Raw genomic sequence first — 26,745 nt, forward strand, 5'->3', positions numbered from 1 at the left:
GTTGGCTAACTGAATACAAGTATCTACTGTTGGAAAATTCTGAAAATCCCATGAAGAAAGCTATCGTGAAACAGCTTCAGATGGAGAGATCACAGTAAACCTGGGGAAATGGAATTTTTGAGTTTGATGCGGAAGCATGGTTTGGGTTTAAAGACTTAGAGAGGAATCAAAGACACTTCAGGAGGATAGAATAGCACAAAGCCAAAGGGCAGAGATGAAAAAGCATGGAGCACTACAGGGGAGAATAGTCTACATGAATGGAGTAAAGAAATCCGACCATGGAATTAGATACAAGAGAGACTCACGAAGAGCCTTGAATGGCAGCTGGAAAAGTTTGTTCTGTGGAGTGGGAAACCTGGAAGAATGGTAAATTGGTAAAATTACATTTTTTCAATGACCTATGCTTTAGGAAACCTAATATGTCTCAACTAGTAAACAAGACTAATCTGATTTACTTCTAATGGAATTTTAATAGTTTTAATTTTAATTATTACAAAAACTGTTCTCAGATCTGTGATCTTACATCTAGTCACTGTGTGATGGTGTGTGATGGTGGAAACCAGAACATATATCTAAGATTATAACTACTCATGCTGTTGGGCTTTCATTTTGTACTTATCTCATATGTTTTAGAAACAAATATTAAGAGCAATCATCTCTGGAGAGACTGCCACTTATTAACAGTTCATATGCAGTATACTGGGGACAGCTACTTGCTTGTTTTAAAAGCAATATATTTCATTCTCTCAAGGAAAATTTTAAATCAAACTATAAAGGCTCATTTAAAAAAAATCAACTCATCCAGGACAATTGTTACAACTGGGTGATTAGACAAATATCCACCAAATACACAACAACCTCGCAATTTACTTAGATAAGAAAATAAATTCTTGTCCTATATTTACTGACTTTTGGAAAGTCCCAAATTCACCAAACCTTGGTTTCCCAAGTTATAAAATAAAGATGAGAACTTTTCTATATTGTTGGTTTGTGAGACCACAACCATATTCTATTCACAAAATTACCAATGGAGGTACTAACAGAGATTCAGGAGAGGGGAGGAGCACTGTGTTTGGAAATTATACTAGGCACACACCCAAATGAGAAAGACATGGCTAGTTTTGGAACTTTTCAGCAGAGTTGGGAAAGTCAGGTCTGGATGACGACCTTCTTTTATACCGAGTATGTCTCTTTTCTCTTCTGTTGATTCTATGTTACAAATATTTAATTTTTGATAAGTCTAAGGCTATAGGTATAATTTCAGAGGACAATATTGATCCAGATTTGACAATAAAACCCCATTTTTAATAGATTCTTGGCTATTAACTTAATGGAGAGTATAATCTTTAGGGAAAGATCTGGTTCAAATTCTGGTTTTCCCAGTGACTAGATGTATGACCTTGGGAAAGTTCCTTTACCTGACTAAATGTCATTTTCCTCAATAAGAAAATGGGAATTTAAAATTCCTAATTCATTGGGTTCTCTCAAGGATTAAATGATACATGTAAAGCTCTTTGCAGAGTAAACCCTTACTATGAGCTAACAAGATTTCAAAAGCTAGAATAGTTTATACTATACTTTTACTAAATAACTCCCCTCATTTCAGAGGCTTTATAAAATAGTCAATTCTTCCGTCACAACAGTCTCTAGGACAGCTGTCCTTCGGGAAATTTCTTAGTGATCCAGCCATGATCTATGTTGGATCTATATCCCCTCAACCATGGCTACTGAGCCAGGAGAAAAGAGCACAGAGAACACACACCTGCTCTTAAAAGCTTTCGCTGGGGGCGGGGGAGGGGGGCAATGTAACTTTCACTCATAGCTCATTGGCTAGAAGGAATCACCTGGCCCTGCTGAACCAGGAGAATGCCAGGACTTGTAGCACTTCCCTCTGCCCAGAAAGGACAAGGGAACTGGATAATAATATTATACATCATAACTGAGAAAGCTACTCCAATACAAAAAAAGAACAAGATATTGCATTTTTAGGAAATCACACTGTCACTGAAATATTAAGAATTATCAAGGCAAATGGAATTTAAATAATTCTTTCTGTGGTATGAAAGCCTTCACTGACAGAGGGAGCTAAATGTAGATAAATTAGATTACTAAACCAAAAGGAAGAAAACTTGATTTTGGGTCCTGGCTTGGCTATTGTGATGAGTAACTTTGGGTGGGGCATTAAATTTCTCATTTTCTTAAACTTTAAATCAGTAAAAATAGTCCTTTCCCAGTGTACATCACTGTTATGAGGTTAAAATAAATCTTGGAGAGAAAGTACTTTTAGAGACAGACTTAGTGGCAAGGACTGCCAGCTCCTTACATCTTCCTGGGAAGGCAATCCAACCACATTTTCTAGCTTCCTTTGTCTTAGAAGTGGCCACAAAAGCAATTCTGGTCAATACAATGGTATTGGAAGGTCCTTGTACCTCTTCTTGGCCAAGCTGGTGAAGAAGCTTGTAGGTCTCCTCCTTGCTGTCTTTCCCTCTCTGCTGGCTGGATGCAGAAGAGGATGGAGGCCAGAAAGGACGACAGACCACTAGAAGAAAGGAGTCCGGGTCCGTATCTGATCGACGGAAATGGAGCTGCCCTACACCCAAGGACACCTTCCTGGAACTGGCATGTAAACAGGTGTACCATTTTGGGCTATTCTATATTTGGTGGGGCCTGTTACTGTGGCTTGGGATAATGCAGACTTAAATGATATAGACTATGAATAATATGCCTGGCACACAGTGGGTTTTTCTAAATGACTATTAGATAAATAGAGGACAAGAATACTGTTTAATCCCACAATGCTTTGAGAATTTTTATTTTTGTTTTTGTTTTGTTTTTTACTGTGATTCAGTGCTTGGCTTCAAATTATTAAAAACATTTTTTTTTTATTTGGCAACATCTTGTTAACTACACAGAAAATTTCCATTAATTCTGAGAGTTTTAAAATATCTGAATGTGTGATTTTAATATTATGCTCAAAATGCTATAAAACAGAGCTATTTGCTTATTATATAACAAAAATATTATTTACAAATGGTATGCTTGTAGTCTTTTTCAAAATATCACTTCCGACATAAATGTTGAAGAAACAAATTGATGTGAAATGCTATAATGTTTAATTACCAGTATCATTTCTTTACAAGCAATCTTTATTTTGGTGTTTTCATAAGAGCTAGAAAAACTTAAACTTGAATAACAGAGGAGTGGAACCTGATTCTGAATATTATGTGTGACTTGTAATATATTCAGGTCCATTCTGTAGTAGCATCACAAAGAAAGAGAAATAAGGAAAAATGATTGTTTCCTACCACGAGCTCCAATTCACCGAAAGAGATATTTATGTAACTATATAATACTGCCAGCTGAACAAAGGGCTTCAGTCATGTATCTTCTCATATCTCCAGGCGGAGTTTCCTTCTCCTTTTCTTCTTTTACAACTGTGTTTCCTTCAAAGGGTCCATACCCTACTGGGTAAACAATCTCCATGGGAGAATAGGAAAGCTAGCTATTTAATATGTACAGTGTAGCATCAGGAGGTGTGGAATCACAGTAAATAATATTTTGTGATGATACTAACACTAATAAAGATGATGACATCTTCATGATTAGCCATGTTTTTATAAAAGGAAACTAATGGGTAGAACAACCCAGTATGAAGATACATACAACATGCTGACAAACAAAACTGGGTTTCAGGAGAAAATGCAGGTCTTATATAGAGTATACATTATGCACCTAAATTCACTGTGCATGTTTATATGCATATCATTCATTTAGTGTTTTCCTTTTACCTACAGGTTGGAATGCATTTGCTTCATACTCCATTATAAGCCCATTTAGTCACATTTCTGTCAGATCCCACTTGCATATTCAGTGTTGAATAAATCAGTGGTTAATAAAAGTCCTTGAAAACGTATTTAGATATAAATAATGAACTGCTGTATCTGATCATAAGTGTACATTTTTACTCTCGGAATCCTAAAAAGAAGATAGCCTGACCTATCACATAAATATATGGGATAAGAGAAATAACTATAGAGCAATCATGTAAAAGGAGCCTGGTTTATTCTTATTAAATAGATACACTACAGACCAAAAAAGAAATGTTATCCTAACTGTTCAAAAAATTCCACTGCAAAGGAAATACCAAATGAGGATAGGGAGTCAACCTTTTCATCATGAGTGCTTTTTGTCATATCTCCACGGGCTTGGGGCGCGGGCCCAGCCCCACAGCGTGCAGAACCGCAGGATGCTCAGAATGCCTGCCCTACCGCGCCGCCCCCTTGAAGGAGCTGCGCCAGCTGACCACAGGCACGCTTTCAATTTACGGCAAGATGGTCTGGCAGGCAGACTGGGAGGACAGCAGAGATGGAAATACAGATCAAGTACAGATAAAAATATATCCACCTTGAAAAATACAAACAAGACTTTTTGGTAACAATGTACAGGGAAGCATCTATTGAAAAATGAGAAGAATACAATTGCTTCTTTCTCATTAATAATTTTCACAATCAAAAAAAATAATTTGCACAATCCCCTTTAGATACCACCCCATCCTCACTCCATAATCCAACATCTGTAGACATAGTAATCTATACTTACTTAAATAATATAGATTTATTTCCCCTGCACATATAAGTGTCAACCCATCCCTTCTCAAAGCTTCTTGCTACTCAGCAGGTTTCAAATTTGTTTTTATTATCTATTATGTGGGTGATCTTTTAGCAATACTTTGAAGTACCTTTCCTATTAAAAGTGAAGAGGGATTTGGTGTCCTAAGAAGAGACATAATGATAGCTTATGGCTATTATTTCACATGTTCCTGACTATGAGACAATTCTTTTTGCTTTTAAAAAAAGAAAACATATGCCAAAGTACAAAAAAACAACCCCCCCCCCAAAAAACCCTGAAAAACAAAAATAAAATTTAGAAGGAAAAAGCGACCACCTAAAGCCTCACTAAAGGTTCATGTTTTACATAAAGCTGCAGTTGGGACTTTACAAAGGAAATCTCTGCACTTTTTATTTCTGGTTCAGAGGATTTACATGCTCTTTCTAATGATCTGGGCCTTCAGTACTGGGTAATGTCTCCCAGTCCCCAGCTTAGCACTCATGCAAAATTGAAGCACTTTGGAGGCAGTTTAGTAGCTGCAGATGAATCTCAATGTGCAGGAAAAGGCATAATGGCTGTTTAGCACTTGCTAGGAGAAGCCGAGGAAATCAGGGGGAAAAATCTATTGAACTTAAGCCATCTGGGAAGCCAACTGAGAGCGACTGCATTAACAACGTGTTTACATTCCCATTGTGTTGCTAGGCCAAGCAAAAGTGTGTGTGTGTGTGTGTGTGTGTGTATACGCACACGCGTGCACAAAAGAGTGTGCACAGAGGAAATAAAGTGAAACTCTTTTGATTATACTGATTATTTTCGTTTGGTTTTGGCAATAGTACCATGAAAAATTTTTTTTGAGAAACGTGGCTATGAGAATTTTCAGGTCTCCACGAGACAGGGTGACTGTTGGAGTGTAGGAGTTGGAAGGATGCTACGGGCATGAAGAAAATGAGCGATAAGCAGAAGCTTAGCTGTGCAGGGCTTTTCCTGTATCTGGCCGTCAGTACAATACAACAGATTGGGGGAGGCTGCAGAAAGCTGGTAAAGAACAACTAGGGAGTGCTTTCGTTGCCGGTTACATTTATAGTTAACTCAGAAATACTGGCCAAATGAGGGAAAATAGCCAGGTAAATTCCGTGACTGTTGGCTCCTACTCACTGTCTCCATCACCAGGACACTTTTTTCTGCATGGTATTTAATCAACTATTTTTAGAGCACTTTTAGGTTCCCAACAAAAGTGAGAGGAAGATACAGATTTGCCCTATACATTCTGCTTCCACACAAGGAGAGCCTCCTTTATTGTTAACATCCTCCACCAGAGTGGTACACTTTTTTTTACAACTGATGAGCCTCCACCGACACATTATTATCACCCCCGAATCCATAGTTTACATTCAGGTTCACTCTCAATATTGTACATTCTACAGATTTGGACAAATGAAAGGACATATCCACCTTTATAGCCTCATGCAGAGTAGTTTCACTAACCTAAAAATTCCCTGTGCTCTATCTATTCATTGCTCTCCTCCCCTACCTCTTGGCAACCACCGATTTTTTAACCATTCAATAGTTTTGCCTTTTGCACAATGTCATATAGTCAGAATCATACAGTAGACAGCCTTTCAGATTGGCTTCTTTCACTTATTAAAATGCATTTAAGCCTCCTCCATATCTTTTTATGACATGATAGATAATTTCTTTAAAGTACTAAATAATATTGCATTGTCTGAAATTGTTACAGTTTACTAATCCATTCACCCACTGAAGGACATCTTAGCTGTTTCCAAATTTTGGCAATTATCAACAGAACTGTGTAAACATCTGTGTTTTTGTGTGGGTGTATGTTTTCAACCATCCTGGGTAAATATCAAGGAGTGTGATGGCTGTGCCATGTGGTAAGAGTATGTTTAGATTTGGTTAAAAAATGCCTAATTGTCTTCCAAGCAGCTATATTATTTTGCATTCCGACCAACAAAAAATGAGAGTTCCTGTTGCTCCAAATCCTTGTCAACATCTGATGTTGTCACTGTTCTGGGTTTTGGCCCTTCTAATCGATGAGAGTGGTATCTCATAGTCATTTCCATTTGCATTTCTCTGATGACATGCAATGTCCATTTGCATGTCTGTGATGACATATGCTCACTGCAATTCTTCATGAGATGTCTATTAAAGTTTGTTGTGCTTTTGAACTGTAGCTCCCCAAAACATATGCCCACATCTGAATCCCTAGCAAAGGAAAATGCTACCTTTCTTGGCTAAAAGTCTTTGTAGATTAATAAAGTCAAAGATCTTGAGATCCTGAATTACTCCAGGTGGGCCCCAATTCAGTGACAAGTGTTCTTGTAAGAGACACACAAAGAAGACAGACATCGAATGAAAGTGATGTGAGGAAAGAGGCAGAGATTAGAGTGATGGAGCCACAAGCCCAGGAATGCTGGGCAGCCACTGGAAGCTGGAAGAGACAAGGAACAGACCTTCCTCTAGAGTGCCTCAGGAGGAGGGTGCTTCTCTGCTGCATTTCAGACATCCAGCCTCAAAACTGTAAGAGAATAAATTTCTGTTGTTTTAAGCCCCAGAGCATGCAGTAATTTATTGTGGCAGCCCTAGGAAACTAATACAGTGACTAAGGGCATTTACTGTCTATCTTCAAGGAATGGACTCAAGAATCTGACAGAGCAAAAAGGCGAGGAAAGGCTATCTGCCATGCAGTGTTGTTCTGGTTTCACAAATGCCCCATGGAATGGGTGTGGGGAGGTAGGTAGCCTTTTAGTCACTATCGTCATTTCATACAGAGGGCATCGTTGTCTAGGATCATCGAGGCTGTAGCTATAAAAAGAGGCATGTCATTCATTCCCTGCCCTTCCTGGAATTGCCTTGTACAGAACATTCCCCTGGGTTTTTGTAGCTAAATTTTAATTCACTCAAGCTCTAGAGTTCCCCCCCTCTTCCCTCAGGAGGCTGCTATCCCTCAGTCTGAGAAGTTTAATAGGCAGAGACAGGCGAAAGGAAATTGCAGAAAGCAGGGGCTCTCTACCGTGTAACTCTATACTACGGAACTATCAAGGGGTTTTGTGAATTTATTCTCAAGATGAGAGGAGAACACAAGCAAATGGTAAAGCGGACTCTATTCTCTCTCTTTTCCCTCGCCTCTTTTGCCCCTTTCAGACTGTGATCTCTTTAAGTGCATTAGGTCTCAGTTGTATCTCTATTTACAGCACCAAGAAAAGTATCTAGGGCATGGTTTTTGAATAGAACATGTGTTTCTGTACCCACTCTATGCTGTGCTTTCACAGCACTGTCTGCTCTTGCCCCACTTCAACCTGGTTGTACATTAGTATTGCTACAGAGCTGAAAATTAGTGAACAGACAGAAAAAGAATAAGCTATGCCCTGCTCCCAATTAAATCCTCTCTGGGGTGGAGGCCAGGACATAGGTGTTTCCAAAAATCCCCCCCTGGAGATTGTCAAATGCAGCCAGGGTTGACAGCTAGCATCCTAATCATTCCTTGTGACTCTTGCCTTCATATTCTTGGAGATTTCTCCCAAAACAGATTTTTAAGATCTGGTTAAACCCTTGATGAAATTAGGAATGAGTCCAAGACTTCCCTAACCTGAATTGTTTTTCATTACTAGATATTATGCTTCCTACATGCTGTGCTTGCTTGTTTGCCAGACCCTGGTATTTTGCTAATTGTGGCTTTCATGTTATACATGCTGATTTTGTTATCTCCAAATAGTGCTTTCCAGAGGAACTGGAAAGGGTGGTTATTTCAACAGGCATCCCCAAGGTGGCCCTGATAATGCCTAGCTAAGGGATGACTCTAGATTGATGGATTGATGATATTTAGGAGAGAAGACCAAAAGGCTCATGGTGAGGAATGCCACCCCCCCTTTACGTTGTAGCATTAGCTCCTTCGTGGATTGTGGCATTTTTTTAACCAAAAAAAAATTCTGCTGTGAATTTGAAGATATAAAAAAAGTGCTGGGATGAGGAGAGAAAAAAAACAGCATCAGAATTTTGAGCCAATTATTGAGAGAATATTGGATAGTGATATTTAGTAATACAGAGATGCGGCTAGAACAGATTACAATGTGCAGCATTCCAGAATAAGAAGTGCAAACAGGGGATCCCTGGGTGGCTCAGAGGTTTAGCGCCTGCCTTTGGCCCAGGGTGCAATCCTGGAGTCCCGGGATCGAGTCCTGCGTCGGGCTCCCGGCATGGAGCTTGCTTCTCCCTCCTCCTGTGTCTCTGCCTCTATCTCTCTCTCGCTCTCTGTCTATCATCAATCAATCAATCTTTAAAAAGAAAAAAAAAGAAGGGCAAACAACTTGGGTCATTATCTCATAATTATCAGCCAGGCTTACTCATATTAGCACAATAGGTACCAACACCAAAAAAAAGCATATTTTAATTTTGAGAGAAAGCCATGCTTTTTATAAGCTAATCCTCTCTTTTAATCTAAAATGGTTTCTTAAACTTCCTTAAACAAGGTGCTTAATTCATTTCATGTAGCAATCCAGAACTCTGTGGTGTATGTTCCTTCCTCTGAAGATAAAGAGTAAGAGACTCTCCTTAAACTCCTCACAAATTATAGCCAAAGGTTAGATTAAAAATATACTTTGGCTTTTAACACTTGTGCTATTCTCACTTTGAAGTGGGCATATTAAAACTCTAGGCCACAGCACATGCATGGTTGCTGGGCACCTGGCAAAATTGCTATAGCAACACAATCGCTGGTTTCACTCCTGCAATGCCCTGTTTGGGTAGCAAGTAATCGAGATGAAGAATGGTCCTTGGACTCCTGTTTCTTATTGTAGCCTCTGTGTGGGCTTGGGGACGGGTAGTATTTGATTTAGTTCTTTCTAAACTGGGGAAAATACACGCATACACAAACACACACACATATGCATATCTATATCTATATATTGCATTAATATTTATAAATTGTATTAATCAATGATTTCACCTTTGCTGTGGGAAGACAAAGGAGCAATGCATTAGAAGTAAGTGTTAATCGACAGAAGACAATTCCTTTGCTCTCGTTACATTAAAAACTCTCGCTGAATATAATTTTTGAAAATTTCTGTTTTCCTCTAATGAAATGACAGCTCACTAAAACTGAACTGAAGGGGTGATGTTTTCTTGCCTCTACTTTGCAATCATGTTCTGGGCCATATCTGTTCAATAAATACATGCTATCAAAATGACATAGTCCACAAATATGGCATAGCCAGGGTATGTGAAGTACATGCAGTGTCTACAGTACTGATATATGCAAATATTGGAATAGTCAAAAAATGAACAAACGGCATTAAGAACTTCTCAAAAACAATAGATTAGAAACAAAAGCAACCCAAATAGGTAGTCTAACATTTTTCCAGTATTCACTTCTGTTTGTAAGCTAAGGAAAGAAGGGAAACAAAACCCAGGTTTCTACACAGTGAGAGAGCCCGAATCACTCAGGCAGCTGAGATTCATCTTCATGCTAGACTGGAGTGAAAGTAACAACTAAAATCTACATTCTGGAACTCTGACCCAAGCATGTATTTGTCACTGCAGCTGAGATTATGTTGGCCATGTTAACTCAGGTGTTTAAAGACTTAAAGTCAATGTGAAATAGGGACCAATAAATTGTGAACACTAACAAATGAAGAATAAGAAAAAGTATGTATTTCAGGGTGATTGATATTCTGTTATCTCTTGCCAAGGTATCCCACTGACTCAGTGGTAAAGCCTTCATATCCTACATGGATCCTTACCAATTTTTCTATTTTTATTTTGGGGCCAGCCTTACACTGAAAAAAAAAGTTCTGAGTTTCTGGTATTGAAATAAGTACCTCTGGGAAAGAAATCAAATAAATAATTGGTTTATATCCCAGCATCATTTATCTTCATTGACAGACAAATATACTACAGATATAGGGCTCTATTCTTGTAGAAGCAGTAGTCCTACTGACTTAATAGAAAAATTATGGAGTGAAGTTCAAATAGAGCTTCCAAATTTTATGCATAATTTCCTAACATTTATTTATTTTTTAAATAATAAATTTATTTTTTATTGGTGTTCAATTTGCCAACATACAGAATAACACCCAGTGCTCATTTAAACAAAGTTCATATAAATTCCTTTTGAAAATGTTCACTCTGTTAATGAGAATAGAGTCTGAAGTAACTATTTTACATAGAGAATGATTGGTATGTATGTACTTAATACGTAAAATAACTCTTCTTATAGAAGATTATGCTGTCTTATCTATTCCTCAAACCACCTATTCATGAAATATCCTAAATAAAAACATCATCAGTATGTTTCACTAAATTTAAGTTACTCAAATTTAGTAGGATGAATAGCTATAATCCCACAAATCTCCTGTGCTTAAAGCCTTGTGTTGTAAAATTCAGAAAAGACAGAACTTCCCAAAACAGAAGCCATATGATATCATTCCAATGTAGTTGAAGAGACAAATATGAATACACACATACATATAGTTACATATGTATACTATGTACATATATATTATCACATATATATTTTATATGCATATATTATGTATATGTGTATATCAAATATATATTATCTATTTTTATATATGAATATAATTCCATAAATAACATGGCATTTTAAGAAACTGCCATTTTTTACCTTGAAAATGGTTGAATGAATCTCTAACGGTGGGATCCCTGGGTGGCTCAGCAGTTCAGCGTCTGCCTTTGGCCCAGGGCGTGATCCTGGAGTCCCAGGATCGAGTCCGACGTCAGGCTCCCTGCTTGGAGCCTGCTTCTCCCTCTCCCCATGTCTCTGCCTCTCTTTCTGTGTCTCTCATGAATAAATAAATAAAATCTTAAAAAAAAATCTCTAATGGTTTAACTTAATATACATAAACAATTCACACTTATGAGTATAATAAAAATGGAAGTACAAATAAGAGAAATGTAGAAATGTAGACATGTTACATATCACTTGAGTTTTTATAGAAGGATTCATCCACAATATTGCATTTGAGATGCTTCTTTAAGCATGAGTAGGATTTTGACAAAAGTAGGAAAGGCAAAGTATGGGGTAAAGGAACTAGAATGGAACTAGAATAGTGAAAAAGACAGATATAGGGGCACCTGGGTGGCTCAGTGGTTGAGGATCGCTCAGGGTGTGATCCCAAAGTCTTGGGATTGAATCCCTGCATCAGGCTCCCATGGGGAGCCTGCTTCTCCATCTCCCTATGTCTCTGCCTTTCTCTGTGTGTCTCTCATGAATAAATAAAATACTTTTAAAAAGACATAATCCTTGATTTTCGGGAACTTACTCTTGAGCTTATAATGTTAGATGGAAGAGGAGAGGTAATTTGAGAAAGGAAACATAACTGTCCCTCTCAAATATCTAACATTAGTAAACCCAGGAAGTAAGCAGACTTGTTTTCTAAATTTCCATTTGACCTAAATAGGACAGGTACATCAAGATAATGGAAAGCTATTGAACACCAATAAAAAATAAATAAAAAAAAAGATAATGGAAAGCTGATTAAACTCAATTTAATGAATAGCATGCCAGTAATGCAGAGTGTAAATGACTGCCAAAATCTCACAACTTAAAGTTTCTATGATTCCAAGACATCAAAATGTAAAGAAAAGAATGTTCACATTCATTTTAATACAACTTAAATAAATCCCATCTAGTTTCCCTTTGAAAATGTATGAGCAGCTTCTCCTAAATCACATCCTGGTATGACATTAACGTCTCATGATATTTTAATAGAAGTTCTGTGAAAAGGAGTTCAGTTGCCAAATACGATGAGGTTAAAAAAGTTTTCCAATGCAGAGCTTTCCTGGGTCTTTTACAGGAAAATATACTTTATACTGTCTCCAAAAGGAGTATATAATTATTATAGTGTTTCCTAATGTATTTGACCACAACGTTTTTTGTTTCTTTTGTTTTTGTTTCCCCAATAGCACTTACAAGACAATGGTGCTTCACTCAACACAGTTCAAGAGGAAAAACTAAATTTGCCCAATGTCTAGGACATATGGTAGAAAAGAAACTATTAGAAGAAGGTTAGCAAGTTTGATTGGGAACTGACTATACTGAAGTTTTTGAGTATATGATCAATGAAGTTGATCTTTATTCCATGGACACAGGAAAACCATTATGTATGTTAAGAAATGGCATGATATAATTACTTGGATCTCTGCTTTAGGCCCACAACTATCTAGAGAATGGTTTGTTGGGGAAAAAGGCTGAAACCAAGAAGGTGTTGGAGGCTACCTAAATCATCTAAGAGGCATATGATAAAGGAGGCCTATATATATCAAGGGGATAACAGTAAGAATTAAGAACAGAAGGATGTTTTGCAAGAGAATTCTGAGAACTGGCAGTAGCTGATAATCACTTTGGCTGTTGGAGTAATGGATGAAGCTGACGTTTCTATTTTTGGTGACAGGATGGAGAGAAGAGGTATCTGAAATAGGCAGACAAGAGGAGGAAGAAAAATTCAATTGTGCCACTCTTGCAACAAACGGGGACCTAAGTGAAGACACCATATTGCAAAAGCTCCTTTTGGAGTAAAGGCAAATTCACTTAAATTTGTGCCCCATTATAGCTTCTCTTAATGAGTCTTTTTTTTTTTTCTTTTTTCATGTTAAGGCTCACTCATTTGTTAATCAGCAAAATATTAAAGAGCTTCAAGAAGAAAAAGAATCAAATCCTAAGCACTAGTTCAAGGTATTCCAGAGTGAGAAAGGGCTCAGATACAGAAAATCTGACACAGGAAGGCAGGTGAAAGCATGAAAGATAAATATTTAGCTGACATTCTGAACCAGATTTTCTTTTCTCAAGAAAAGGGAAACATGTATCCATATATCTCTTTTAGACAAGCTGTAATGTGTTCAGTAGTTACGGCAGAATTTAGGGAGATGTTACCCGGTACAGGGGCAAGGGCAAAGGTTTGGAATCAGAAAGCACTGGGTTCATACCCCTGCTCTGCCACCTTCTAGTTATGTGATTTGGGGCACATTAGTTTACTTTGCTGAGCCTCAGCACTTTCATTTACAAAAGGAAAACTCCAGAGATTATCTCATAAGACTGTCATGATAACTATATTACATAATACGTGTAAGGCATTCGGTACAAATATTGGAACTTTTTATTGTGGTTGAGTTGGTCCTACAGATAATATTTTGCTAATGTGAGAATAATTAAAGAAGAGAAGGGGAAAAAAATCTCTGGGAATATTAAAATTTCAAACTGACCTAGGTTTTGTAAACTCCCCGTTTGCATTTTTTTTTTTTTTTTTTTGGTAGAGGAGAAATATTTGCCTTTCAGTGCTAAATCTTAGGTACCATGGAAACAGGGGTTGAAAAGACTTCAAGTAAATAGAAAGCAAGCAGCCACGCCTGAGTTTTTCTTAAAATGCAACTATACAATTTTGAGCAGATCAAGATTTCTGTGGAATTCTGAAAGAACATCGATACTTATTACTATATTACCAAATAAGAGCTTTTGGCTATTGACATTTTCAAAACCATTGAATATATACTGCTTTCCCCTTTTCTGTTTCTTCTACTACATATTTGCAAGAAATGCAAATGGGGTATAAATGATAGAAGGCAAACATTAACAGTAATATATGATCTTTAATCACTACATTTTATCAACAGTGGTGTAGCTTGGCTCAGTGAGTACAAAGCATTGTTTGCTCGGTATTTCAGAACTACTTAACACCTTCATATTTAAAAGGAAGAATTTTGTGAGGTGGAAGAGAAATTCTGTTCTTTTTTCTGGTTTTATTGTTTTGCAGTTTTTCATTGTGAAGCTACCTTTGAGGAGGATTTTAGAGAAAGTAGTTGATTTTTTCAATGTATCTGATTGCCGCTGAACATGCTTCCAAATATTATTATTCTAAGGCAGAGTATCTATGAAAAAAGACCTCATTTGCAGTGACTTCTCTCTCTCCTGCTTTATCTGAGAACCAATTTGATTTTTTAAATGTCAAGAAATTTGTCTGATTTGTAATATATTTCAAGACTTGATGCATTTAACCTTTCTTGCTGTTAAGAACCACTAAATCCCCAATAAGACTATAGTCAGACTACTAAGTGAAGAGTTGAGAACCAAAGTTGCAAGTGAATCCAACCTCAGGGGGAAAAAAAAAATCTCCAAAACCAAGTACTTCAGTTTAAATTCCATGTATAATGCTTCTGAACTCATGGGAAAGCAGAGAGCTCTAATATAAGAAGCCCACAAATTTCCCACCAACACTTTTTCAGATTGGAGATTTATGATAACTGGTAAAGAGATGCAATACAATGGTTTGGCCTTTTTTTTTTTTCCAGGTTTCATTATTTATTATGAAAATAACACATTCACAGGACTGGGTAAAAAACTAAACTTATTATGAAAGAAATCTCCTATCAACCCATATTTTGAGCTGTCAACTGCCTATTGCATATTTCTCCAAAACATCCCAATGCCTACAAAAATATATGTGCATCCTTTACATAATGAGGACATATTACATGCAGTGTTCTGTACTCTTGTTTTCACTTCGAATTTTATGTGAGAGATTTTTCTACAGCCTCACATATGGAGAAACCTCATTATTGTAAAAAGCATCACAATAATCCATGTCGGGACAACAGTCCTCAATATGTCTCTGCAATAAAGGTGCAATGAACAACCTTGCAGTTTAGTCTTTGTGCTCATTTGGAATCTTCTTTTTAGATCCTAAGTTTGTAATTACTGAGTGAAAGGGTGTATGCATTTAAATATTGGTAGGTATTTCCAAATTGGCCTTCAAAAAGTTTGTACCAATTTATAATCTCCTCAACAAAGAATGAGCTAGTCCCTATCCCATTCCTTTACCAACACTCTTTACTGTTTTGATCTTGACATCTTAGATGCTTATTTACCAATTTGCATTTCTTTTCCTGTGTCTTCATGTTCAACCTCTGCTCAGTTTTCCATTCAGTTGCTGATCTTTTTCTTAAATATACTTTAAGAACTAGTAATACATAAATCAGTCCTTGGATTAATGTATGTCCACAGATATGTTCCTGTGTGTATTTGTCCCTTGGTTTTGTGGTTTACTTGCTTTGGATATTCAAATTTGAGAATGCTTTCTTATAAGACTTCTTAATTTTGTCTTAATTAAAAAGACTTTGCCCACCACTGAAACCAACCAACCAATCAATTTACAAATCTCCAAAATTTTCTTCTACTGATGTTAGTGATGATGATGGTGGTGGTGGTGATACTAATGATAATGACATTAAACCCTAACATCAAGAATTTATTTTATTCTAACAAATGAGATAAAATCCAAGCTTTATGTATTTCTTCATTAGTTCATTCATTCACTCATCCATTCATTTAATTTCCAACTGCCTTAAACCTTATGGACTGAAAAACCATCTTAACACATTGTAAGTTAACTGAGTATTTCCTGGTCCCTATTTTAATCCATTAATCTGTATGTCTTATTCTCTGCTCAGATCAAACTCTTCACTTCTTTAGTTTTACAATATATTTATAAAGATCTGGAGTTCCCTCATTATACTTTTATTTCAGAAATCTTCTAGCTATTTTCACAAATTACTTTTCATACAATGTTGGTGACTTGCGGATTCATTTATAAACAGTAAATATATATATTTTAAGATTTTATTTATTTATTCATGAAAGACACAAGGAGAGAGGCAGAGACATAGGCAGAGGGAGAAGCAGACTCCCTGCAAGGAGCCCGATGTAGAACTCAATCCCAGAACCCCATGATCACAAGCTGAACCGAAGGCAGACGCTCAACCACTGAGCCACTCAGGTGCCCCTATAAACAGCAAATATTTAAAAAATATTGTCTTTCTACCCAAGAACAAGATAAGTTTTCCACTTATCTTCCTTGCATTTTTCTTACTCTGAGTAGCATTTATTTAATGTTTTTCTTTCTAAAATTCTCCAAATTTCTTGTTAACTTTATACATACATATTTTCTTTTACATTGTTATTGTAAATGATATCTTTTATTCCATTATACTCTGACTGGCTACCTATAAAAGAAAAGTTGATGGGTCATATGAATCTTTTTTTCAGACACTTTTCTATATTCTCTTGACTTTTTTTTCAATTTTTAAAATTTAAAAATGTGTTTTTCCCAGGGGCACCTGAGTGGCTCAGTCAGCTAAGCATCTGCCTTTGACTCGGGTCATGATCCCAGGGTCCTGGGCTTGGAATTGAGCCCATTGGGATCCTTGCTCCATGGGTAGTCTGCTTCTGCCTCTCCCTTGGCCTGCCGCTCCCTCTGCTTTTGCTCTCTCTCTGCCAAATAAGTAAATAAAATCTTAAAAAAATAAAAATTCACTTTTTTCAGATATACAAAATCACATTATTGGTCAAAAATGATCATTTTCCACTTTTTAAAACAATTTTTATATTTTTTCAGTTATTCGTCTTGCCTAATTGCACAGGCTAGTATGTTAAGAACATAACAGTATTGATATCTGAGGGCATCTCTATCTTTTTTCTAACTTGAAAGGTAATACATTTGTCTGGATGCTGGTTTTCTTTGAAAGTTTTGGATGAACATGAAAGACAGCAAAAAGGTATATTACATTCCACTCCATCCATGAACCTGAGGAGCTCTGTACAAGTGTTGAAGCTCCCAATTCCATCCTTAGCTCTTATCTGTCCCACCCTGAATCTGAATAAAAACATGCCAGATATTTCCATTTATGGCTGCTTTTACAAGGTATTTTTAATAACTGATATATGCAATATTAATTTTATGTGGAAATAAAAAATATAGTATTTTAAGAAGGGAGATTTCTTACTAAAATATATATATTCACACACGCATACATATATATATGACCAACATAGCATGAAGCTGGCAGAGGAGCTCAATGTCAGAGCAGTTTTGGTTTTACTTCTCATCCTTCTGTATAGACATTTTCATTAATTTATAAAGACAAGCTTAAATATGTTTGTGACTTTCATCTTAGCTTTTGAGATGCTTTCTTTTTTCCTCTTACCATTAAAACTTGTGTGTTTGAAATCTTTACAAGTAAATGAGCTGAAACAAATAATACTAATTCACTTGAGGTTAGGTAGACATCTGGTGGAGTTATTTTCTGAGTAATTAGAACGAGAGGTGAGACAATTCCCCAAAGTAAGCTACTGTACAGTTGGGTACCTAGTTATTTCTACAGCCATCAGATTGCATGCAGTGAGCATATTGATTCACAAATTGACAAACAATTATGTAGAGCTGCCACCTGATTTTCTAAGACCATTTGTGTTATATCAGTATATGCTTCACATGCTTTCCTAAAAGATGCCTTTTCTCTGTCTTCTCACAGTCTGTTCCATTTCTTTATGTCCCATCACCTCAATATGAGGTTTTTATTAGTGCTTTGTGTTGTTAGAGATAGGGACCACAGATCTCCCTCAAGAGCTGGTCCCTGCTTGTTCTTGGTTAATCTGACATTTGGATATAAATACAAATTATGATTTAGATTTTGGAAACATGTATCTATCTTGGTAGGTAGAGATATTTATGAAAGAAAATAAAGATATTTAAATGATTCCTATTTAGCTTGGAAATGTTGATTGGTGAAATCTGAATATTCAAATTATATGTCTTAATACTATGAGATCATAGATCTAGAATGGATCTGAAAATTCAAATTGTTCTTCTCCCTACTAGAGAGCATAAGCACTTAAACCACTATAAAATGATACACATCTTTCTAGTTTATAACTCTAGGAGATTCCACAACTATCTTAAGTCACCCATCATAAAGTAAAAAGATGCTCTTAAGAAAGTTTACTTTTTAGCTGATCTAATAAACTCTACTTTATCTTCTCTCTGCCTTTAGTATTTAAATGTTAGGGATAATTTTTACAGAGCAATAAAGTCAGGAGTTTTCACCAGGCCAGGAATAATGATAATCTAATCAAGACCCTCCCAGATGGTGGCTATACTCACCCCTTCACCTCTTCCTGGATCCCACACTCTCACTATTTTCAATCACTCTCAGTTTAACTTTAAGTAAGAGTTAGATAATTAGGATATATTTTTAGATATAAGTTAAAGTCACAGGATACTTTGAATTTGCAACGTTTACAAATAGTTTAAAAATATGTTCCAGGATATTTAGGCCTGACACCAGAAGTGACACTTGAGTGAAATTCGTCTTTTACTACAGCACTTGCCATTCACTCAGTCTATTCATTTTTTTCTTTTATCTTTTTAAGTATGAACTATGTCCATCAGGAATCAAGTCAAGATTTATTCATCCCATTTTACTTTGCACTGCATGGAATGAGATCACTAAATCTTACCCAAACTGAACCAAAACTTTTGCCGAAGGATAATAAATACTTTTATTCTCACAATTGAAAGAACTGTGTGACAACATGCCAAAGTAGTAAGTGAATCTTAAAAATGCAGTGGAAAACTCACCAGAGGTTTCATCTACTCTCTCGTCTACTATGTGATCCTTCTGATGAACCCATTCACTATTACACTTGAAGTAGATCTGGGTGGCAGGACTGGCTTTACAATACAGGTTCACAGGCTTATTCTTCACGATGTAAGCTTCTTCAGGCTCAATAAGAAAATGTGGTAGAGGTTCAGGTGGATCAGATGGAAAGGTTTCTGGGAGTTCATGAAAAAAGTCGTCGTCTGGCAAAACAAAAAGAAAGAGGAAAACATTCACATCATTGTAGCCACTTGCCATTTACTTGCTATTCATTTAAAAATAATGACTCATGGGTGGCCTGGGTGGGTAGCGCCGCCTTCAGTCCAGGGTGTGATCCTAGAGACCCGGGATCGAGTCCCGTGTCGGGCTTCCTGCATGGAGCCTGCTTCTCTCTCTGCCTGTGTCTCTGCCTCTGCCTCTCTCTCTTTCTGTGTGTCTCTCATGAATAAATAAATAAAATCTTTAAAAATAATGAATAAATAAATAAAATCTTTAAAAACAGTGACTCATAAATAATCTAATTAAGGATTTGTGTGGCCACTATGCACTGGCAGTACATTAGGTCTATGGACTGATTGCTCAATTAATATTTTGGTTGTTATTCTCATTTTTACACATGGCAAAACTCAACATCAGAGAAGATGAATATGTTGCCCTGAGCATGCATATAGTAAATAGCAGAACTGGAATCAAAACCCAGGTTTGTCTCACTCAAAAACTGTGATCTTCCCAATATAGTACTATACCTCCCACTACACAGTTTTCCTCTTGAGAGCTGACAAAAGCAAAAACAATTTCATTAGAAACATCTGTTTGAAAAATATAAGGCTCATAGGTAAACATTAAGTTCTTTGCAAGAAGCTGAGAAGGAACATGAGGAACAAGAAATTAATGATCTTTAGGTACAGATTCAAATCTATCTTTATTTTCAAAAGATGCCATTGCATGACATATTCATTCCATCAAAATGAATATTTACTAAGCTCAGAATTATTTTCAGCACTGCAAATATAGATAATAATATTATCAGTCAATAGTAGATTGATAGTAGAGCCTCGAGTCTACCAATGATGTTTGGTCTTGTTTGGAAACTACACCTCAAATACCAAGTGTATGATATGACTAGTCAAACCTATTCTCATTAGAATATTACTGAGCATTATCATGAAGAACAATAGTCAATAATCTTGTTTTTTTATAGCACTGAAAATCATCAAATATATTGCTTCCACTCTCCTGTTTCAAAACCACTGAATAAACAAAACTCCAAAACCACTTGAGATATTTGTACACTTCGTGGTATGTTTTTCATAATGTGGGTTCTTTATGATTCCAAATAGAAACAGAAAATTTAAAAAGTGCACAGAAAATCCTACTATCATATTTCACAAAAGTCAAGGTAAAAAGGCTTTCCGATACACTGAAATTAAGTGAGACCAGATAATTTTCTTCCATGACAGATAGTGGAGAGCAAAACTATTATTCATTCTGTAAGTTGATTAAGTACCCCAGCCTAATATGTAATGTTAAAGGGGTGAGGTCACAATTAAAAGTTTTTACAAGTTCTTTAAAAGTATACACATTCAGTAGCAAATGCATGATACAGTATGGGTAAAGACTGGTTGGGCATATATTACCATAGAACTCATTTCATCACTCATTTAGTTGCCCTGTTTGGGGATATGGCCATTAGTAAAATGGACATTGGTCTGCTAAGAAACCTGGCCTGGCACTTTTTCCATCTAGCTCATAGGATAGTTGTGGAAGAGGACCCAAGTTTGATTTTTGCCAATATGTTCTGCAGTACAAATTCGCTTGCTTGCATCACAGACACAGCTAGCTAGCTTTCAAAGCTCTCCACAATTATAAATTTCTGACACTGGGATGTAAATGATGCTTCCTGCAGCTGGCTTTATCACTTCCTTAATTTGCTTGCTTCTGGCAGGGCATCATTTCTGCTTTTTCCATTGTTGAACATCAAGGATCCAAACTGTCAGCTAACTAAAGAATAACCTTGTTTCCATCAACTTCGGCCTCTTTAATCAATATGCAGGAACACTCAAAACAGAAAGGCAAAGGAACGGGGAAGTAAGGTATCGACAGATCCATCAACATAAAGTTGAGGTCTTGAAGGCCTTATTCACTTTTTGTTATTTTTTCCTCCAATGCACTTATTGTTATATGTGATAATAGATATCAGACTCAAATTCAGTAAAATGTTAGTTGTTTTTTGTTACTATTACTCAAGGAGGCAGAGGGTTGATTCAATTTTTTAAAATACTGCTGTATATTTATGCATATAGAAAGGTGTATGTATTTTGTAACAATGTATTTATTTAAGTTTGTAAGATATCAAAAGCTTTCCTTTCAGTCATCATTTCAGAAAGTGAGATTTTTTTTTAGAAGGAATTATGATTGTAAAATATCACGTTCCTGTATACTACTTTACCTGTAGCCAAATACTTATGTATTCACATCCTACAGAAAGACAGGCACTAAAAATTGATTACTCTTCCTTGCCAAAAGCATGTACTCCTTCCTTCTGATTATTTTACTGTAAACTACTGGGGAGACTAATGGAAGTTGGGAAAGTCACACATATGTTTTCAACTCAAAAAGGGTTCCGTTAAGTGCTGCAAAAAATAGTAATAATTTAATAATGTATTTAAAAGAAGTAGGGCAGCCCTGGTGGCTCAGCGGTTTAGCGCTGCCTTTAGCCCAAGGTGTGATCCTGGAGACCCGGGATGGAGTCCCACATCGGGCTCCCTGCATGGAGCCTGCTTCTCCCTCTGCTGTGTCTCTGCCTCTCTCTCTTTCTCTCTCTCTCTCTCTGTATCTCTCATGACTAAATAAATAAAATCTTTTAAAAAAGAGATGTATGGACAAACTAATTTTGTATTTATTTATTTTTTTTTTTTTTTTTTTTTTTTTTTTTTTTTACTAATTTTGTATTTAATTGTGAGTTTTTACTTTACTATCAGTGAAAAGAAATAATTCTGTCTTGGTTTGAAGTTTCATAAAATTTTTGATTTTTCAAGGTGTTTGTTAAATAACACTTACTATGCAACTTATTAAGGAATGGTTTCCATCATTTGAAACATTTTCATCATGTGGTAAATCCAGTGTTTCTTTTACATATTATTCCAGTTTTTGCATAAACTCCATCTTTTAAGTTTGATCTGGGGAGATGCCTTAACCAATGACAACATATTAGTTTCCTACTATTTCTTATAATACACATACAGTGTTTAAGTCTATGCCTAGATAAAATAACATTAGGCAATATGGCACATTACTTCTAATACTCAATTCAGGGGATGGGAATGATAAAGATAATTTTCAAGACCCTGAGACAGTAAGATAAGTATAATGGGGTAATTTGACAAAATGGGAATGGAATGTTTATCAGTGGGATAATGATTATCCTAGCTCTGCTTGGAAATTCTTCTTCATTTCCAACAGGTGGCCTGGATACCATGCCCAACCATGTAAAATGGCCTAAACAATATCCCCCACCATGCGGTCAAGTATGCTAAGACAATATTTTCTTTGCTCTAGACAGCAATGGTAAGTATCAGCATTAATTTCAGAAATTGTCTTTTCATGGAATTTCATCTTAATTTTTTTTCTAGAGTATGTTTTGAAAATCAAGCAAGTCGTTTCTCTTCAATCAAAATTATAAAGGAAAACTTATGAGTATTTAAATATCCAACATGGTTACAGCCATATGTATTTAACAGGGGAAATTATTATCTCCAAATATCATGTATTTAACAAGGAAAAAATGATCATCTGCAAATGAGCATCTACAAATACCTCTTCATGAATGCTTAGCTCCTCTGCACTATGTATACATTTGCCTTGCACACATATGGAGGGATCTACTTTTCAGTTTTAGTAACAAGTTTTATGCAACTATTACCAATTGTTAAATATTTCTGGCTTTTGAAAAACAATGCTAGAATGAAAGCTGTTTTGAAGGCAGGAATTATTGTAATTTTCATTTTTATTTTACATTAAGTCTGCCACAGTGCCAGGCACATTGTAGGAAGGTCAATAACAATCTTATAAAAGCATGAATATTACACAAATGGCAACTGTGATCATTCAGAAAGTGTTCACAAGATATTTTAGAGTTCATAGTACCTCATATGAATTTACAAATACCAGAGGTTGTAACAGTAGTAAGGTCTACAAACTTGACAGGATACAAAATTTGTGTGGCCTAATGCAGAGTGAAAATTTGGGGATTCTCATTGTATTAAGAATTCTGAAACAGTGACAGATGAACATTTTATTTTTATTTTTATTTATTTTATTTTATTTTTTATTTTTATTTTTTTCAGATGAACTTTAAATGAAGAGTCCTGTGTGACAGCACAGGTCACGTATCCACAAAATTGATCCTGTCTAAAATGTCAGTTAACCAAACATTCTACTTCACGGAAAAATCTGAGAATTAAAATTATGTAGTGGATGTTTGTTTTAGAACTTACTTGCTATTCCCCAGCTTCTTATGGTGATTAGATGTCTTCCAAATGAATCATGGCTTTCCAGAGAAAAACTCAGTCTTCAAATAGGTCTCTAAGGAAGTGTGTTTGCAATGGTGTGCAAGGGACAGTGTGCAATTTTATTTGTTCACGGCTTTCCCTTTGGATGTACTCCAGTGCCCATTCATGTGTCTAATCGAAAACAAGTAAAATCCCCACCACACTGAAACTAAATCTTTCAGGGCACTAGAAGACTCTTTAATACATGGATAATACAGTTTGAGATTTTGAAGTTCAATACATGGAGATAACAAGGTTTGAGATTCTACCTTGAGTTGATAGACTATTTACTGAGATCATCTGCTAGCGTAGAATTCATTTTACTATCCAAATAAACCGGCTTTCTGACACTATTAAGGACATGCTACAAAACTTGAAGCTATAAAAGAACAATTCGTTTTTTTTCAGCAGGGAGATCAGTGAGTGCATCCTATTACTACTTTATCTCTTAATATAAATAACCAGAGATCCCTGAAATCTTCAGAGAGATAATGGGAACTCAATTTGTGAACAGCAACTTCAGACAATGAACTTATTTCTGGCAACATACCATTTATCCCAAATTATTATATGTTGTATAAAGGCAAACCCCAGATGCCGATATGGATGCACTATGCTAGCTGGGTCATATGACTTGATTAATAAAATCGCTAAACAAGTGTCCTGCATGGAGTTCATTTAAATTAACAAAGTAAATTTTCCAAAGTTGGTTTTATTCTGTACATTGAATTCACTATTAACTTAAAAGTATAATTGCCTTTTCAATTTAGATGTAACATTATTATTCATTTCACCTTTCTGTAACACCTGACTTAATTTTCTACTTTCTATCATTACCCAATATTGATATTGCCATTTTTATCTTATTATGAGATAAATCTCAATATTTCCTTTTCTGTTAAATAGGCTTTGCTTTTCCATTTATATACAAGAAGAGAAAGCTTTGTAACATGTATTATTTTTATAGACTTTCATTCCACCTAAATCTTGACAGGAAAATATTATGCTATGAACATCAATCTAGGAGGCTTAGGTTGCTGGTTTTATTGCTATGTATCAAGCCTTAATTTTCATCAACTTAATACATAAGTTTCTATATTTCTGAATCATAAGACTTAAACTATTATTGCTTATATCATAAAATATAGGACTATTATCTCTTTGTCTGAGACCTGAAGCGTATTCTTCTGAAATGGAATTTACTTCCAAATGATTCAAGAGCAATTTAAAATGAATGACTGCAAAGCTAATTTTATCTGCATTTGGCTGCCCATCCATCAGAGAGATAATTCATGATATATTACAACAAAAGGCAGCTGAAATTAACTATTTGAATGAGACTCTAGCTTATTTTTAACATTTTGATTAAAATATCCTTTGGAAGACAAAGACTATGGTCTATATTTCAAGCAACATATTAATGGATTCATCATTTAAATTTAAGTAGCTGAATACATAATGCCTTAAATGTATTACACAATTTGGAGGTACTGCATGATTCCAACTCCAAAACAAAAAAAAACTTTTTTTTTCTTCTTTTAAAGAAATACTTTAAAAATCATGCTAGACATGATTAATGGTGACATGGAGTCAACATGCTATTTGGAGATGCACTTACTTGTGAAAGAGAGGCACCTTCTCTGCCCCAGTTTAAGCCTTTATGATCCCTGAATTTTACTAATATAAAGTCTTCCTAAATGTTTTACTACCTACAGTCTTTACCTCTGCTACATGGTCTATACCATGCTCTTAGAAAATGTTTTCAGGGGATCCCTGGATGGCTCGGCGGTTTGGCGCCTGCCTTTGGCCCAAGGCGTGATCCTGGAGTCCCGGGATCCAGTCCCACATCGGGCTCCCGGCATGGAGCCTGCTTCTCCCTCTGCCTGTGTCTCTGCCTCTCTCTCTCTCTCTGTGTCTATCATAAATAAATAAATAAATATTTAAAAAAAACAAAATGTTTTCAAAAATACACTTACTCCCTTTCTCAATTAATTTAATAAAAACAATGTAAAGCATGATGGTAAGTTATTTTTGCTCATCAGATTAGCTAAAATATATTGTATGGTTGATGAGGAGTAGGGGAAATGTGCCTCTGCATATATTGGCTATAGTATAAACTGGCACCATGGTAGAGAAAAATGGACAATATAAAAAAAATTAAATCTCTGCACACCTCCAAATAGTTTATCCCATTTCTTGGAATGTATCTTACAGACATAATGGCATTTATAGGTGTGTGTGTATGTGTGTGTGTATATACGTGTATGTGTATGTATATGCATATATATGGATATGTGTATGGATATGTATCTATATACATTATGATGAATATATCCATATACATTATGGATATACATTATATATGTATATATAATAGACATTGTACATATATACATAGGTACACAAATATTTTACTGCAGCACTGTTTATTAAAAAATAAATGAAAAATTTCAACAGAAGTCAGCTGGAATTAACTATTTGAATGAGAACAACTAAAAATCAACTGAGGGATGGTTAGGTAATTATGATATGTCCCACTCTTTTGCCAATAAAAATAAGGAGCAGATTTGTATGTATTAAATTAGAAGGGCAATCATTAGTCATCTAAGCAAATAAAGAAGTTTTTGACCAATCTGCATAGAATGATGCCACTTTTTAGAAAGAAAGAAGAGAGAGAAGAGAAGAGAAGAGAAGAGAAGAGAAGAGAAGAGAAGAAGAGAGAGGAGAGGAGAGGAGAGGAGAGGAGAGGAGAGGAGAGGAGAGGAGAGGAGAGAAGAGGAGAAGAGGAGAAGAGAAGAGAAAGAAGAGAAGGGAAGGGAAGGGAAGGGAAGGGAAGGGAAGGGAAGGGAAGGGAAGAGAAGAGAAGAGAAGAGAAGAGAAGAGAAGAGAAGAGAAGAGAAGAGAAGAGAAGAGAAGAAGAGAGAAGAAGAGAGAAGAAGAGAAGAGAAGAGAAGGTGGGTGGGAGGGAGGGAGGAAGAAAGAAAGAAAGAATATGCAACACCTAGATGAGTATTTGAATAACCCGGTAACGGCCTTGCCAAGGCGGCAAATCAAACTAGCCATCACACTTCCCACAACATTGCCACCCTGTTTTGTAACTCTTACTCAATTTTCAGTTATCAGA

The 26,745-nt window shown here is 36.0% G+C and overlaps 1 protein-coding gene across 2 annotated transcripts in view; it reads right to left on the reverse strand.

The window, feature by feature from the left end:
* UNC5C (unc-5 netrin receptor C) overlaps nt 1–26,745 on the reverse strand; it is a 351,461-nt gene that overhangs the window by 132,144 nt on the left and 192,572 nt on the right. For both annotated transcript variants that reach the window (XM_025424165.3, XM_025424156.3), the window contains exon 2: nt 19,053–19,274. In XM_025424165.3, the coding sequence (XP_025279950.1) occupies nt 19,053–19,274 (222 nt within the window). The remainder of the gene's footprint in view (nt 1–19,052; nt 19,275–26,745) is intronic.

The sequence above is a fragment of the Canis lupus genome, chromosome 32 (assembly GCF_003254725.2).
Source record: "Canis lupus dingo isolate Sandy chromosome 32, ASM325472v2, whole genome shotgun sequence".
Lineage (NCBI taxonomy): Eukaryota > Metazoa > Chordata > Mammalia > Carnivora > Canidae > Canis > Canis lupus.